This window comes from Scyliorhinus torazame, chromosome 13 (assembly GCF_047496885.1).
Source record: "Scyliorhinus torazame isolate Kashiwa2021f chromosome 13, sScyTor2.1, whole genome shotgun sequence".
Classification (NCBI taxonomy): domain Eukaryota; kingdom Metazoa; phylum Chordata; class Chondrichthyes; order Carcharhiniformes; family Scyliorhinidae; genus Scyliorhinus; species Scyliorhinus torazame.
This window is the reverse complement of record NC_092719.1, coordinates 21,669,103-21,687,103: the sequence shown is the minus strand read 5'-3', so window position 1 is coordinate 21,687,103 and position 18,001 is coordinate 21,669,103. Positions and strand designations below refer to the sequence as shown.

Sequence of the window (18,001 nt, the reverse complement as noted above, 5' to 3'; positions counted from 1 at the left end):
TCTAAATAACTTCCACAATGTTAATCATTATTACTGATTTTCTAAAGAACTTTCAAATACTTACCCCGTTTTAAATCTCACTTTAACTGCCCCTGTATACCTCCCAATTGTTGTGCAACTTCGTTTTGCAAAACACAACATTTTAAAAACTAGGTACACTCGAGGAAGTTCACAACTTCTTATTAAACACACACATTCCAGGGGCGGGTCAGGCCTGTGGGCCAGGGCCCAGTGGTATTGTGATGGTGGATAAAAAAGGTGTGGGGGGGGGGGGGGAGAGGGGAGGGGAGGGGAGGGGAGGAGACCCCCAGTAAGGGTAGTCACGTGGAACGTGAGAGGGCTAGGAGGTCTGGTCAAGGGTGCTTGCGCATCTTAAAAGTTTGAAAGCCCATGTAGCAATGCTGCAGGAGACTCACTTGAGGGTGAAGGACCAGGTGAGACTTAAAAAGGGCTGGGTTAGCCAAGTGTTTCACTCCGGATTTGATGGAAGGGCTCGAGGGGTAGCGGTGTTGGTCAGCAAAAGGGTACGCTTCCAGATAGAGAAGGTGGTGGCAGATTAGGGGGGTAGATATGTGACTGTGGCAGGGGCGCTGGAGGGGAGATTAATGGCGCTGTTAAGTGTATACAGTCCCAATTTGGACGATGTGGGATTCGCGAGGAAGGTGTTTGGGGCCATTCCCGACTTGGACACGCATGAGCTGATTGTGGGGGGGGGACTGGAACTTGGTGCAGGAGCCAAGGTTGGATAGATCACGGCCGCGCTCGCTGGTCCCATCAGGGGGGGGGGCAAAGGCGCTGGCTGGGCTAATGGTGGAAATGGGAGAGGTGGACCCTTGGAGGTTCCTGCACCCAGGGGAACGGGAGTACTCGTTTTTCTCAGCGGTCCATAAGGTACACTCGCGGATCGACTTTTTTGTGGTGGGGAAGGCATTGCTGGCTGGAGTCAAGGGGTCGGAATATTCTGAAATTGCAGTGTCAGATCACGCTCCACATTGGGTGGATATGGTGCTGGAGAAGGGGGTAGCGCAGAGACCGGGGTGGAAACTGGATGTGGGGCTTTTGGGGAACCAAGTGTTCTGTGAGAAAATTGAAAAGGTAATTAAGGAATATGTAGGTTTCAATTGTACGGGTGAGGTGTCGAAGGCAGTCGTCTGGGAGGCTCTAAAGGCGGTGGTGAGGGGTGAGGTAATTTTGTTTAAGGCCAGGGTGGACAAAGAGGAGAGGTTGGAGCGGCAGAGGGTAATAGATGAGATGTTGGAGGTAGATAGGAGGTATGCAGAAAATGGGGACCCGGCGAAGCTGGAAAAGAGGAAGGAACTACAGGCGAGCTTCGACCGATTGTCCACCAGGAAGGCGGTGCGCCAACTGAGACAAGCAAGGGGTGCAGTTTATGAACATTGAGAACATGGAGATAGCAGGTCAGCTCCGGAGGGAGGCAGCGGCAAGGGAGATTCTTCAGGTGAGGGATAGGGCAGGGAAGTTGGTGGTGGCTCCAGTGCTGATTAACAAGGTTTTTGAGGAGTTTTATGAGAGGTTGTACAAGTCAGAGCCACCCGGGGGAGACCGTGAGATGCAGGAATTTCTAGATGGGTTGGAGTACCCGAGGCTCGGGGAGGGGGACAGGGTTACATTAGAAGAAGCAATAGTGGAGCAGGAGATAAAGGATGCGATTGGGAGGATGCAGTCGGGGAAGGTGGCAGGGCCGGATGGGTTTCCGGTGGAATATTATAAAAATTCAAGGATAGGTTGGCACCCCTGATGGTGGGGATGTTTGAGGAGGCAATAGGGAAGGGGGTGTTGCCACAAACTTTGGGGCAGGCATCAATTTCACTGTTGCTAAAAAAAATAAGGATCCGACGGAGTGTGGGTCGTATTGGCCCATATCACTTCTGAATGTGGACGCAAAAGTGTTGGCGAAGGGACTGGCGGGTAGGCTGGAGGAGTGCCTCCCGAAGGTGATAGGGGAGGATCAGACGGGGTTCGTGAAAGGGAGGCAGCTGAAAGGGAGGCAGCTGTTTTCGAACATTAGGAGGGTTTTGAATGTCGTTATGGCACCGGCGGAAGGGAAGGAAACAGAGGTAGTTGTGGCATTGGATGCCGAGAAGGCGTTTGATCGGGTAGAATGGGGGTACCTGATGGCAGTGCTGGAGCGGTTTGGGATTGGACCAAGATTTGTGAACTGGGTAAAGCTATTATATAAGGAGCCGAAGGTGAGTGTCCGCACAAATAATATCAGTTCGAGATACTTTTCTCACCACCGTGGGACGAGACAGGGATGTCCTATGTCCCCCTGCTGTTTGCACTTGCGATTGAGCCATTGGCCATCGCATTGAGAGGTTCGGGAGCATGGAAAGGAATAGTGCGGGGGGGGATAGAGCATAGGGTGTCCTTATATGCCGACGACTTGCTGCTGTATGTATCGGAACCGAGTGCGTCGATAGGAGGAATATTGGAGCAACTGCGGGTATTTGGGTCTTTCTCGGGGTACAAGCTGAACATGGACAAGAGTGAGTATTTTGTGGTGTCTCGGCCGGGGGTGGGGGCAGGGTGGGGGGGCTGCCATTCCGTAGGGCAGGGACTCATTTGAGGTGTCTGGGGGTGCAGGTTGCCCGGGAATGGGGGAGGCTTTGCAGGTACAACACCACTCATTTGGTGGGGAGAGTGAAAGCCGATCTGGCAAGGTGGGATGGCCTTCCTCTGTCACTGGCGGGTCGGGTACAGGCGGTTAAAATGAATGTGTTGCCGCGATTCCTGTTTATTTTTCAATGCCGACCGATTTTCCTGCCAAAGTTTTTTTTCAGGGAGATTGAGGGAAGGATTACCTCATTCATATGGGGAGGGAAGGTGGCCAGAGTGAGAAAGGTGCTGCTACAGAGGGGAAGGCAGGCACGGGGTTTGGGTCTCCCGAACCTGTTGTACTACTACTGGGCGGCGAATGTGGAGAAGGTGCGGAGCTGGGTCAGAGGGGTTGATTCTCAGTGGGTCAGACTGGAGGAGAGTTTGTGCAGGGGGTCGGGGCTGAAGGCACTAGCAACAGCGCCGCTCCCGATAGCTCCGGGGAAATACTCAGGGAGTCCGGTAATAATAGCTTCATTGAAAATCTGGAGGCAGTTTCGGCAACACTTCGGGTTGGGGGTAGGGTCAAGGGAAATGCCGATTCGGGGGAACCACAGATTTGAGCCAGGGAGGTTGGATGGAAGTTTTCGGAAATGGGAAGAGAGGAGGATTAAGACACCAAAAAATTTGTTTCATCGGGGTCGGTTTGCAGGATTGAGGGGGCTGGAAGCGAAGTATGGGCTAGAGCAGGGAGAAGTGTTTAGGTACATGCAGGTTCGGGATTTTGCCAGGAAGGAGATACAGAGCTTCCCAGAGGAACCGGCCTCCACATTGCTGGAGGAGGTATTGACGACAAGGGGACTGGAGAAGGGGGCATGGCAGCGGTGTACGGAGCTAATTTGGAAGAGGATAAGGCACCACTGGATCAAAGCAAAGTGGGAGGAAGAGTTGGGAGAGGTTATCGAGGCGGGGGTCTGGTGTGATGTGTTCCGGAGAGTGAATGCCTCCACCTCATGTGCGAGGTTGGGGCTGATACAGCTGAAGGTGGTATATAGAGCGCACCTCACGAGGGCGAGGATGAGCCGATTTTTTGAAGGAGTAGAGGATGTGTGTGAGCAGGGAGGCCTGCGAATCACGTTCATATGTTTTGGTCCTGTCCAAAGCTAGGGGAGAACTGGAAGGAGATGTTTAGGGTAATTTCCAAGGTGGTGCTTGTGAAACTGGACCCGGGTCCCCGGGAGGCCATATTCGGGGTGTCAGACCAGCCAGGGTTGGAAACGGGTGCGGAGGCAGATATCCTAGCCTTCGCCTCGTTGATCGTCCGAAGGCGGATCCTGCTGGGATGGAGAGCATCCTCTCCATCCAGTGCCCTGGCGTGGCGGGGGGACCTGTTGGAATACTTGACCCTTGAGAAGGTTAAGTTCGAACTGAGGGGAAGAGCGGAGGGGTTCTACAAGTCATGGGCACTATTTATTATGCACTTTCAAGAACTGGATAACATCAAACATTAATTGGGGGGATGGGTGGGAGGGTTGGGGGGGAGGGGGGTTGTGTAGATTAAGGGTGACTATGGGTAATCCCTGATTCCTTTTTGTCATTTGTTTATGTAAACATGCGGGCTGATGTTTGGGGGTTGGTGGGCAGATGGGATCGTTGTTATTGTTATGGGGTTGACATATCTTGCTGATTATTGTTTATTGTTGATGGGTGTAAATGCAGGAGAAAATGTGAAAAAGGAGGAGAATAAAAATATATTTTTAAAAAAACACACACTCATTCATCCACCGATATCTCCTCTCAATCGTAAGGAATTCAAATCATTATACTTTCATTCATTTCAACCAACTAGACAATAAGTTTGAATTCGTCAAGGAAACACAATCCTGAAATTTCCTAATCATTTCCAAGTCTTTGGTTCCCCCTAGTGGCCATTCATCTCGCAACTTTTTCACTCATAAGACATATCTGCCAAGAACAAAATTTATCTTAGCCAATTGTAATTGTACGGAATTGAATTGTCTCCAGAACATTCCCTAAACGGTCTTAACTGAATTGTCTCTGTGACATTCCCTCAACCCGTTAAAGATCTTAAGCAAATTAAAGTGTAATTTAATATAACCAATTTTTAATTTTCAACCCACATGCAACTGAATTACCATGCAATATTACCTCAGTGACCAACTGAATTATTACCCCATATTACCTCAGTCACGTTTTAATCCTTGGCCTACATCGACTGAAATTAAGTTTTCTAATCCGCCAGACTGACCTTTGATTTCGTCGAGACGACCTTACCTGACCATGTGCGAGTGATTAAACTTCATCAGACTACGAGACAGAGGAAAACCGACATGGTCATTTTCCAGCTACTCACGTCGTGGGCCCATTTCCTCTCTCCCCGTCCAAGATTAGTTTAATTCTGATTTCGCAGATGACCGGTGGTCACCTGTAGAAATCCCACCGCTGCCACCAAATGATGAAATTGAGTTATTTCTGTCCAGTCTGGTCTCAATCAAAAGGCTGAGTTCGGATTATAGATATTATTTTATTTTAGTTCACCCGGCTTGCAAGCTCCACTCACTCTGATAAAAAGGCAGGAGACAACATGTCTCTTGAAACTTCCAGAGTGAGTGAGACAAAGGAAGCACAGCATCTGGTTTCACACACACGTGGATTCAGCATCGAGTTTCACATACCCATGACCAAATAAGGTAACGGTGACAAATACAGGAGTCTCATAGGTCTTTCTCACACATTCCTTTATCTGGCCATACAAGCTGACCTTCTCAACCACTGATCCTGATAGGCCCACTATACATTCCTCCTTCCTGGGCCTCTTTCTCCCAGCATCCTTTGCAGCATCCTATGTGCAAAGAACCGGTACTAATAGTTACCCATCCCTTTGCTCACTCCCTGCAACCCGAATTAATGTCTATAAATGCACTATCCTAATCTGCTTTCCTATATTAGGGTATACTTCTACACTATCCTAACTGGTCATCCCAGTCTAATGCTCTTTTCTTTAGTTCAATTCCTCACTGAAGCTTGTTGTCTCAGTAAATTCCCATGTTCTCATGGCCTTTTCAGCCTTTTGAGACATCGTCAAAAAGTGATGATACCTCAATTGTCAGGATTATTCCCTCATACTGTACTGTTGGCAGGTTTCCCGGGGACTGTCTATGTCAATCCTGAATCGGGATACCCGGGTTGCTGTGCTCCATCAATCTACCTGAACCCACTGGGTTCAATTGGCCGACACTCTACTGTAACCCGCCTCAGGATAGAGAGTCCCTACCTTCAGTACTTTCATGCTTATACTTTTAATAGATATTGTCAACATATAACCTTAAACTGTAAATTGAATCTCTAAACTTATACTCCAAAATAAAATCTAACCTTATGCTATAATACTACATGAACAGAACATGCATACTGATGCTTATAATTAAATTTACCTGTGGGTTGTTTTCATACTGTTGTCGGGTTAAAGAATTGACAGGGCAGCACGGTGGCACAGTGGTTAGCATTGCTGCCTATGGCGCTGAGGACCCGGGTTCGAATCCCGGCCCTGGGTCACTGTCCGTGTGGAGTTTGCATATTATCCCCGTGTCAGCGTGGGTTTCACCCCCACAACCCAAAGATGTGCACGATAGGTGGATTGGCCACGCTAAATTGCCCCTTAATTGGAAAATATTATTGGGTACTCTAAATTAAAAAATATATATATATAAAGAACCGACTGCCACCTTGAGGCAGAATGGTCTAAGTAGCCATATTGGGCAATTGCAAACCCTTCAAGGGGAAAGATGAATTCCTTTTTTGATTGTGGTAACTTTTGACATTTGCAAGCACAAAAATAAAAGCAGCCTTGCATCCCCAGTCAGAGCCTCTTCCAGGAGAGAGGAAATTTTGCTGGAATCTGAATATACAAGGTCAGTACCTTAAATAACATTTTCTGGGAAGATCTTATGAAGACAGATTCTTTTCCACCTCAACAAGGCCATTACTGTAAAGAGTTAGGCTAAGCCAGGGGACTATTTTAATCAGGATCCAGCATAGCATTGGTGCAGATATTAAGCCCATCTAGCAAAAGTTGGCTCAACTGGACTCCTAAAGATGAGTTAAAGAATCAAATGTCCAACCCTTGGTAGTACAGGATTTGAATAGTGCTGAAAAAAAGAGATGTTGTTGAAACATTTCAACATGCACTCACCAGGACAATGCAATAATGCAAATTTCAAACATTTGCAACAATTTATACTACAGGACAAAAGGATGCTGGTTGGTTGACAAGTGGACATCTGTGAATTGTGCCACCATGGACTTGCAGGGCCTACAATTTTACCTCAAAAATAAATATCTCAAATATGTTCATCGTGGTTCCTTGTCCAAGCAAGCTTCGTATACATTTTTCAAATGTAAAAAGTAAGTTTATATGGCTTAATATTAGTTGCAATCACACCACAACTTGTGTGGCGTCCAAATAGAGTAAGAATGCTTCCCAAGATGGTATCACACCACTAGCTAAAAGTCAGCCTCATCTTAGATCTTATGGGCAGCACGGTAGCACAGTGGTTAGCACTGTTGCTTCACAGCACCAGGGTCCCAGGTTCGATTCCCGACTTAGGTCACAGTCTGTGCGGAGTCTGCACATTCTCCCCGTGCCTGTTTGGGTTTCCTCTGGGTGCTCCATTTTCCTCCCACAAGTCCCGAAAGACATGCTGTTAGATGATTTGGACATTCTGAATTCTCCCTCTGTGTACCCGAACAGGCGCCGCAGTGTGGCGACTAGGGGATTTTCACAGTAACTTCATTGCAGTAACTTTCATTAAAGTAAGCCTGCTTGTGGTAATAATAATGATTTTAATAAAGATTGGCAACTCATATATGAACCTTCATGCATTGATGCAACACAAAGACAATGTAGAAAAGATGGATGATGCCCCATTCTGTAATGATTCATTAATGGAAACGAGAAGAATGGAGCTCTGAAATAAATTGCTGCAGGAAGTCTACTTGCATAATTAAGCTAAATATATACATTTTTAGTTTTAGCAGAATGGCTGCATAATCCATGCCTCTGTTGATTACAGAATTTATATTTTACAGATCATAATGGACATCTCTGGGCCTCATCACTCATTTTACTTTCTATATGTGGCGGATCAGCTTGTATTATTCTTCTTGTGCTCTTCTTTCTCATAAAATGCACATGTGGTAAGTGGCTCCCATGCAAACAAAGTAGTTCACTCCAAGAGCAACAAAGTCTTTTTCAAACTCTGCTGACTCTAAACCACAATCCTTACTCCTCCTTCCCTTGGAATTAGCTATCTATAATCTGTTAATTTGCTCCTTCCCTTGGAATCAGCTGTCCACAAACTGTCCATTTGGCTTAAAAGTGTTTGATGATTTGACTGTTGGTGATATAAATTTGTACCTTAAGTACCAATCAAATATTTCAAGTTTTACATTTCCCTGGCTTAGAAGAGCTCGACATTAGTGCCTGTCTACAATTGCATTATCATCATTAAGCATGCTGATGTTATTTGCGAGGGTATCCCAACTTGGACCACCACTTCGTGGGGGTGTATAGCTTTGTTTTGGTGTGAGGAGACAAGTGAAACCTCAGTGAGAGCCCAGTCATTGTGTAAGAATTATTAAAGACTATTACAGTAAAAAGACAAATACACATAAACAGGACTTCTCTACTCTCATGCACTTAGGATGTACGGATTACTACACACATACACAGTACATACCCTTTGTTACAAAGTATATCTATGATATCAGGAACTCTGTAAGACTTCCCCTGTTCCCCAAACAACATCAACATTGAATAACCAGTTATAGTTACCACACAATACAGGGATGATTCTCAAATCTGGGAAACATATTTTTGCTGGTCCAGCAAAGATATTTAAAAACTGCTGTAACAAAGGTGTTATGCACTACCTTGGCTCTAAGACTTAAAAGCTTGTTTGCTGTAAACTTGGCCTTCAGGCTTGGTGGCTGGCAACTGGCTTGCCTGCTTTCTGAGACTAGATGGCAACTGCCTCGCCTGGATTCTCAGGTTCTGGGCAACCTTTGTTGTTTTTTGATTATGCCTTCTGTGTATTGGGCAGTCTGCTCCCGTCAACTTCCTTGACGATATATTAACATATATATATATCTCTCAGAGACATTCCCAATTGTCTACAATCTGTTTTTCCTCCATTAAGCATTCACACTTGATTATTATCTGAACTGCCATTACCGGGAGACATGCATACCATTTGAGCCCCTTTGAATAATGTCTACTGCTGTCTCCAGGCAGATTCATGAGTTTATGTATTTTCTTTATGCATTATCATCACATGGCAATGCTCTGAAAGTTAGAATCAAAAAAGTAAAAAATATTTATTGACTGGAATTAGAATCCATATTGCACCCTGCAGTGCAGAAGGAGGTCATTTGGCCCATCAAGCCTGCACCGGCCCTCAAAGTGCACTCTACCTAGGCCCACTCCCCCACTCTATCCCCGTAACTCCACGCATTTATCATGGCCAATTCACCTAACCTACACATCTTTGAACACTAAAGGAAAATTTAGTGTTGTCAATCCACCTAACCTGTATATCTTTGGACTGTCCAAGGGCACCGGAGGACCCGGAGGAAACTCACGTGGACACGGGGAAAATGTGAAAGCTTTAACCACTGTGCCATCCAAGTTATATTTATGATTTCACTTGATGTGAAAGGAATATACTTAGAAGAAAGTTAATTTCCCATGATATAAAGGGAATCTGTACCAGCTATGCATAAACACCAATACATGATTAAATTTATAGGCCTGAACTTCACACATGTTGGACATGTGAATTCGGTGGGCCTGGAAACAAATGTAGAATCTGCTCCCAGGCAAATTAAGACCTTCACACAGACAATGACTTCACAAGGTCACTACCAGTATGAGAGATGGATGAGGTGCCGAGTCCCCCTGCTAGGTGCCCATCCACCAATGGTGAGCAGGGAGGTTCAAACCCCCCATGTGCCTGCGCCTCCCCTACCTGGGACACTACCTTCAGTCACCTGGCTTATCCCTCCTGGTGTCTCCCTCCTGGCCCTCTCTTCCTAAGAGGAGGAGGTCCCACTAGCTGAGTATACAAACGTCATGATCAGAAATGCACACAACACTGCCTCATGTGCCTCAGAGTTCACTATGCTGAAATCGTCAGACAAAATTGGCAAGAAAAAGTATTCCAAAAGAAAGGTATCCATGCATGAATGCACCAGGAACTTCTCAGGTCACATAAATTTAACAGCAAAAAACTCTAACCTAAAGAGTCATAGTCTTTCGTCCAGGGGCTTTTTATCCTACCTTTGGATGAGAACTTGAGGAAACATTGTTTGCTGTCTACCTCTGTTAACCATGTGGCCAGCACAAAATCACACGGGAAACATATTTCTTTCAATTCCTAAATTAATTACCTTAAATGGCCCTTTAACAGTCGGCAGGCAGGTTTCCAACACCCATGTATGCCTGCTGACCGTAATGTCGCTTGTATGCGCGATGACATCAGGACATTCGCACAATCTCTTCTCGTGCGATTTCACAGGAGTTCTGGTCGGGCACGCAACCATTTTCTTCATGTAAAATTCTGGCCATAATATCTGATGCTGAGAGTACAGCTCTCATCTGTGATCCTTCTCTGGATTTGGAGGCAACCAAACCAAATCAAACTGTTTTCATAAGTAGCACATGTATTTAGTTTCATCAACTTTATTAATTGGAGCTCATTTACTTTGTTAGCATGACCATCACAATAATATTTGAATAACATTCAAGAGTTGGATGATTTTGACCCAGGTCAATATCTTCAGTCAATAACACTTTTGATGGTAGCATTGGTGAACTCCTTGAATTAGTATATAAATTACTTTCAGCGCTTATGGTTTAAGAGCTCTCTGTATGGGTGGCACAGTGATTAGCACTGTTGCTTCACAGTGCTAGGGACCCAGGTTTGATTCCCGGCTTGGGTCACTGTCTGTGCGGAGTCTGCACGTTCTCCCCGTGTCTACGTGGGTTTCCTCTGGATGCTCCAGTTTCCTCCCACAATTCCTGAAAGATGTGCTGTTAGGTTATTTGGACATTCTGAATTCTCCCTTAGTGTACCCGAACAGGTGCCGTAGTGTGGCGACTGGTGGATTTTCACAGTAACTTCATTGCAGTGAAGGGCAGCACGGTGGTGCAGTGGTTAGCACTGCTGCCTCACGGCGCCAAGGTCCCAGGTTCGATCCCAGCTCTGGGTCACTGGCCGTGTGGAGTTTGCACATTCTTCCCGTGTTTGCGTGGGTTTCGCCCCCAAACCCAAAGATGTGCAGGGTAGGTGGATTGGGCACGCTAAACTGCCCCTTAATTGGAAAAAATGAATTGGGTACTCTAAATTTATTTTTAAAAGACTTCATTGCCGTGTTAATGTAAGCCTACTTGTGACACTAATAAAGATTATTATTGCGAACATGTAAGTTTGTTAGCTCAGTTGGCATGATGGCTAGAGCATGATACAGAAAAACATCAACCGCAACACTGGCACTGGTAGTCCATTCTCCTCAACTTGCCCCATGTTGGTGGAGTGGTGACCAACAACCTAATACAACCAATTTTTGTGGACTATGGCTAATTACCTAAAATTACATATTGCAAGTCCACTAACGTTTACAGGACAAGATCTTTTCAGTGTTGCAGATGCTCGCACAATCCACCGTCTCCAATGACCCAGCTGCTTGCAGCAATAAGGGACTCCCTGGCTGGTCAGGAAGTGAACCACTAAACCAGAGCCCAAAAGTTAATCTTTTTAATAAGTCATTTTTTTTCTTTCATTTTAGTTATTTTCACAAACACCAGCAGGTCAAACTTCTTTATCCTATGCCATTCATTAATAATAACATTCTGATAACATACTGCTCTTTTTAATAAGTTGCTTAATTTTCACAGCTTAATAATGGTGTATAGTTTAATTCAGACTTTCAGAAGACTTTTTCCCTGTTATCTACTTCAATTTTACTTTAAGTAAATGTGCAGTGTTTCCAATTTGTTGGGCCACCAAAGTACTTAACTGATAATTCAAGAGATGTGTATCATTTGTGCTTAAATCATTCTGTTACAAATGATTAAACACAAATCACAAACATTTGTTTCCATAGTTTCTTTCTTCTCACGTTAGCCTTTGTTCTTTCAGTTTGTAACTAGCTTTGAACAAATATCAGAAGATGATATTAAAATATATTATATATCAATGTAGCCCACTGCACTACAAAACATTTTACTACAACACATTATCCTATGTCCCTATTAATACTTTATATAGGAAGAAAAGGAACTCAAGAACAAAAAGGAACTCCAGCTAGTCATGGAAGATTGCACCAACGGCAAGACAACATGGTAAACTTAATTTCTAAAGTGTTTATATGTAAATTAGGGACCTAACATCTGTTACGAATTCAAATCAGGATTACTTTTGGCAGCCATCAATAAAAAAGTATTAAGTAAAAGCGCTTCATCTGCAACTGGGCCACATGAAGTAAAGTGGCTTGGTCTGAGAGGATATGGGCAGCAAGACATTTGACAAGTTCAAGTTGATGGAGGGTGGAAGTTGGGAGCCCTGCCAGGAAAGCATTAGAATAATCAAGTCTACAGGTTTCAGCAGATGACCAGAAGGAACTGACACCAGGGGTTCACCAGTGGGAGCTGTCACTGAAGTGATACAAGGTGCTCTTGGATTATTTTAACCAGGGGTGCTGGAATAATCTGAAAAAATAAACTACTCAGTAATAGAAAATGATGGCAGAATGTAGGTAGTAAAATAACAAAATTATATTCAGAGGATATTAAGAACATTTCTTATTACATATCTTTGCAAGACTGATGACTTAAGAGCTGAAGCTATGCTTGAAGACCCAAACATAGATTGTTTTCATAGGGGGGGCGATACGATGGCACAGTGGTTAGCACTGCTGCCTCACGGCACCAAGGACCCGGGTTCAATCCTGGCTCCAGGTCACTGTCCGTGTGGAGTGTTCACATTCTCACAATATCTGCGTGGGTCTCCCCCCACAACTCAAAGATGTGCAGGGTAGGTGGATTGGCCAAGCTAAAATTGCCCCTTAATTGGAAAAAAAAAGAATTGGGTACTCTAAATTTTTTTTTTTTTACACAGATTGTTTTGATAGTACTTATTTTGATTGTCATGAGATATGCAATGTAAGCCATTAATTAGCTCTCTCAAATAGACACTGGTATGTCAAAACAAAGAAAATGAACAAATCAAAATCATTCCACTCTGTTTTCCTCAGTTGAAGAGCTCATGTCAAACTGTTCTTTATCTATTGAAAACTTCAGGTGGAGGAAAAACTCCAATAGTGGATAAGAACAGCAAATTTGTAAAATGAAAATTCAGAGAAAATCTGAGATAAAACGAGCGCCAAATTTAGACTTTAAAAGTTTGCAGATTGTACGAGGAATTAGGGCTGAGGAAGATAAGTACAGAAAAAAAAATGCATTTGTACGTCTTTCCCATTTTGCAGGATGAGAGCAACGGGAATAATATCTGCTATGCAGAACTGGAATTGGGAAACATGAAGAAAGTAAGAAAAAAGGAAGAGGAAATTGTCTACAGTACAGTGCTTTTGTCAAAATCTGCTGAATAGGACACACAACAATGTCATTGTTTAAACTAGTCACAACAGCAGTGAACTGGAATAATGAAAAGCCAAAACAAGTCTTTTGCCAGTGGCACTCATCACTGAAATGAAACAGAATCTTTAACCTTTTGAGGACGAAATGTAATTTGAAATCTGCATATTTGTTAACAGTTAAAAATAAACAAGAACCATCCGGCAAAGAACCTTAGATCAAACTGTTGCATCTTTGTCATCATTCTAGCAATTATTTTCTCTTGCATTATCTTGGAATTGGGCAGTTAGCTGTGTCATAATTATACATTAATGCATACGTGTCTGTGTGCCCTGATTGTACATGTTTGTATCTAATCACTTACCCAAATATGGGTATGTGCAGTCTGAGTGCTCCATTTGTGTTTGTGCTGTATTCGTTCTGTCTTGCTGCGTTTTCATACTTAGTCTGTGGTCTCTGTGTATGTTACTTATGACACTGAGGAAGGAGCAGTGCTCCGAAAGCTAGTGTTTGAAACAAACATGTTGGACTTTAACCTGGTGTTGTAAGACTTCTTACTGTGCTCACCCCAGTCCAACGCCGGCATCTCCACATTATGTTACTTATGCCCATGCATGCATCCCTGTTTGGTACGTGATGTGCGATGTTGTATTCTCTGTCTATGTGCAATGTAAGTATGTGTTTATGTTTGTGCAGAATAAATGTTTATAATTAGGTTTGGTCTTTTTATGTACTGCAGTTTATTTTGTAAACTTAAATACATATTTAAATTCTGCATCTAGAATGTAATTTTTAAATTACATAACAAACTTGAGCCAGGATTTTTGCCTGACTCGCAGGTCACTTTGCCAGCACCAACCTGTCCTAGTCATTTTTGGAAAGGGGTTGGGGATAGAACGGCTGCATGCAGCAATGGGCTGGTAACTTGTTCAGTCAATTAACAAGCCATTTAAGGCTAGTATCAGAGGCTAACTGGGTACTTCCAGTTGGGCTGTAGGCCCCTTGTGGCATCAGGAGCAAGTCATCTGCCAGGTGACAGTCTCCCTGCTGCAGCAGCAGGGAGGGCCAGAACTCGGGTAACTTTAAGCTTCCCTCGTCCACCTGGCCACAGCTGTGGCTGTAAACAACTTGTCCGGCAACTGTGGCTATTTTTTCCTTCAAATGTGTTTGAAGTGCTGAGAGGGTGTCTGTAAGTGAAAGCACCCTTTTTCTCCCTTATATCAATGGCAGGCTACAACTTCACTACTGGAGGGCCTCCCATTGACCCGCCAGTTTAGAGTCCCTGCCGGCCATACTTAATAAGAAGGCAAGTGTGCCCTCTGGCTGCTAATTGACCAATTCAGTAAAATTTTGTTTTGGGTTGCTGCTTTTTACAGTGTTGAATCAGGAACCACATTTGATACCAATATTGGGCTCCTGACTGTAAATGGAAAATCTTACCTTTGGTAGTTTCTAAAATATTAGAAAATGTTATATTATCGATTAGTGTGTTGGCTTTCTTTATCAGTTTAGTTTGTTCTGCTGACCTAATTTGAATGTTCCTGTGCATGTCTTGATGATGAACTGTTTTCAGTTGGAGAGTAAATCAAAAGTCCCACTTCTGATTCAGGTGAATACTAATCAAGCTTATGAGAGTTAAAATAGTGATGGAGATGGTGGGGAATGGCACTTAATAAACTGCTCATTTGGAGAACTAATCCAGACACAATAGGCTGAATGTCCTCCTTTTGTCCTGCAATATTTCTGTGACTCTATGATTACAAAAGTGCTTTGGGACTTTGTGAGGTGTGAAAGGTGCTTCACAAAATTTCTTTAAAGGACAGCGATAATCTGGGAAGGAAGAATCAGTTCCCTCACAAAGTTTATAGAACAGAAGAAGGCCATTTATCACATTATGTCCGTGCCGGACATAAACAGAAAATCTAGTTCAGGGTTTTGCTAACTGGGTTCAGAGCCACCCAGAGGTTCAGTGATAGGCCAGGCTCATATATAAAATTTGAAGAATGCTAGTGAGCTGTTTGTCCAATCAGTGATCTTATGAGCTAGGAACAGCACAAAACTCAAATCTCGATATTAGGCTGAGCACAGGCAGCAGAGTGTGGCGAAAGTGGACCTCGGGGTCAGACGAGAGCAGTTCTCAGAGCCAGATAGAGTGGGCCTTGGAGACAGATGGGAGTGGACCTCGCAGAGGGATGAGAGAGTATTTTAGTGTTTGAAAGAGATGAGTGTGTCTGTGTGAAACCGAAGAGAGTGTGTGTGAGAGAGATAAATGTGTGTGCGTGTAAGAGACAAGTTTGCGTGCAAGTGAGACAAGTGTGTGCGTGAGAGACAAGTGTATGTGTGAGAGAAAGACGAGAGTTTGTGCGTGTGAGAGACGAGTGTGCGTGTGTGCAAGAGATGAGTGTGTGTGAGAAGAGAAGAGTGTGTGTAGTAACGACAAGGGGAGTCTGGCGGGTTCACAGGGAGACATTTATTCAGCTTTACAGCGGCACTTACATACACATTTCCAGGTATTTCCTCCATTATGGCGGCGAAGAGATTGTGTTCAAAAGAAGTACCACTCCATTAATGATACTGAATTCAGATCTTATTTTGTAGAACTCCATACATTGACCTCGGGGCCAGTGTGAGTTGATGTTCCTCATCACCTTTGAAGAGTTTGATCCTTCCTGGTCTCTTCTTGGATCTTATCTCACGTAGTTTCGTTTCTGATACTGGTAGTAGTGTTGAATTAAGATTGACATGCAGATCTACATCTTCAGCAATTTCACTACTAATATTTTATATTGGCGCTCTCGATAATGTATCTGCTAAGAACAAATATTTGCCTGCCATGTAGATGAGATTGAAGTCATAGTGTTGTAAGTTCATCATCAACCTCTGAATACGCGGAGACATTTGAGATTCTTCTTGATGATGTTAACCAAAGGACGATCATTTGTCTCAACTGTGAAAGCTGGAGAGACCATACACGTAGCCGTGGAATTTCTCCAAGCCTACAACTAAACCTAGGCATTCTTTTTTGATTTGAGCGTACCTCTGCTCTGTTGTCCTCATGGATTGTGATGCATATGCGACTGGTTTCCAATAGTCATGCTCTTTTTTATCATGAATTTAGAGTACCAAATTCATCTTTTCCAATTAAGGGGCAATTTAGCATGGTCAATCCACCTACCCTGCACATCTTTGGGTTGTGGGGGCGAAACCTATGCAAACACGGGGAGAATGTGCAAACTGCACACAGACAGTGACTCAGGGCCGGGATCAATTCTGGGACCTCGGCGCTGTGAGGCTGCAGTGCTAACCACTGCGCACCTTGCTGCCCTCAATCGTCATGCTCGAGTTGCAGAAGAACTGCTCCTAGCCCATCTTTCGACTCGTCTGTTGACACTTTAATCTGCTTAGATGGATCAAGAAATGTGAGAACTGGCGTGGTGGTTAGTGAAGTCTTGAGCTTCTTCCACTCTTTCTCATGTTGCTCAGTCCAAGTGAAATCTGTTGTCTTGTGCAGGACATCATGTAGATGTGTTGTTTTTTGCTGACAGGTTTGAATGAATTTCGCTATAAAATTGATCATACCCATCTCTCTTAAAATGGCTTTCTTGTCATGTGGTTTTGGCATGTTGAGAATTGCTTGGAATTTGTCTTTTGTCAGGTTCAATGCTTTGCGACGAGAGCTTGTCACCTGGGAATGTGACCTCGGTTGCTCCAAATTGGCACTTTTGCTTGTTGAGCTTAAGCCCATTTCTCCTGATGCTCATTAGAACTTTATGTAACCTTGTATTGTACTCTACTATGGTTGAGCCCCAAATGATGCTATCATCCACGTACACCTTCGATGTCTTTGATTATGTGCTCCATGGCACAGTGAAAATCTCTTATGCCGAAATTATGCCAAACGGCATTCTACGAAAGCAATACCATCCAAATGACGTATTAAAAATGCAGTACTTTGTACTTTGTTCCTCTAGCTTTAGCTGCCAGAAACCTTGAGAAGCATAAAGCTTCGTAAAGAATTGTGCACCAGCCATCTCAGATGTGATTTACTCATGCTTTGGTATTTAGTAGTGTCATGCGAGAGTGCCTTTAAGAACTGGATGTTGAAGCAATGTACCTTTAAGAAAACAATGATGTCATAGAGTGGGTGGAGCTCAGCTCAGTTCAGCCATTTTGCACTTTGGTTTTCAGTTTGGAAAAGTGCCTGGCTGGTTTGCTGAGAGCAGTTTAAAAGTAGAAAGCCAGTTTGAGACAGCAGCTTGGATGTGTCTGTGTGATTCCAGAGATTTTGCAGGAAGAAAGCAAAGTGCTGGAGCTGAAATCAACCAAGCTAATATATCTCTGCCATTCTATAGAAAATATATATATCCTTTAACCTGATGTGATACTGTTTAAAGGTGTTAAGTCTCTTGGAAGTTTGAAGGAACATTTTAAGGAGTTATTTACTGTTGCAATATTTTCTGAGTTATCTTTGAAGTAAGGGGTGTTAAGAGATCCAATGTTTGTTTAAGATGTTAAGTTGAGTTCATGGAATAAACAGTGTTTTGTGTTTAAACACCCACGTGTCCATAATTGTAATCCCACATCCAGGGAAAAAGCCGCGTGCTCGGAAAAGGAACAAATCCATTAAAGGGAGAGGTTGGTTGAACTCCATGATACATTTTGGGGTTCTGAAAACGCCTCGCCCATAACAATTGGGGGCTCATCCGGGATAAAAGTCTTTCTATTGGATTGGCTTTTGTGAACTTAAAGACAATGAAGGATTGTTGCTTTTCC

At 43.8% G+C, this 18,001-nt stretch overlaps 1 protein-coding gene across 3 annotated transcripts in view; it reads left to right on the top strand.

The window, feature by feature from the left end:
- The window catches only part of LOC140387889 (uncharacterized), a 93,549-nt gene extending 79,605 nt beyond the window's left edge, over window positions 1-13,944 (top strand). For all 3 annotated transcript variants that reach the window (XM_072471178.1, XM_072471180.1, XM_072471179.1), the window contains exons 4-6: window positions 7,666-7,773; window positions 11,904-11,977; window positions 13,120-13,944. In XM_072471178.1, coding sequence (XP_072327279.1) covers window positions 7,666-7,773; window positions 11,904-11,977; window positions 13,120-13,242 — 305 coding nt within the window. In that variant the 3' untranslated portion in view covers window positions 13,243-13,944. The remainder of the gene's footprint in view (window positions 1-7,665; window positions 7,774-11,903; window positions 11,978-13,119) is intronic.
- The last annotated feature ends 4,057 nt before the right edge of the window (window positions 13,945-18,001 follow it).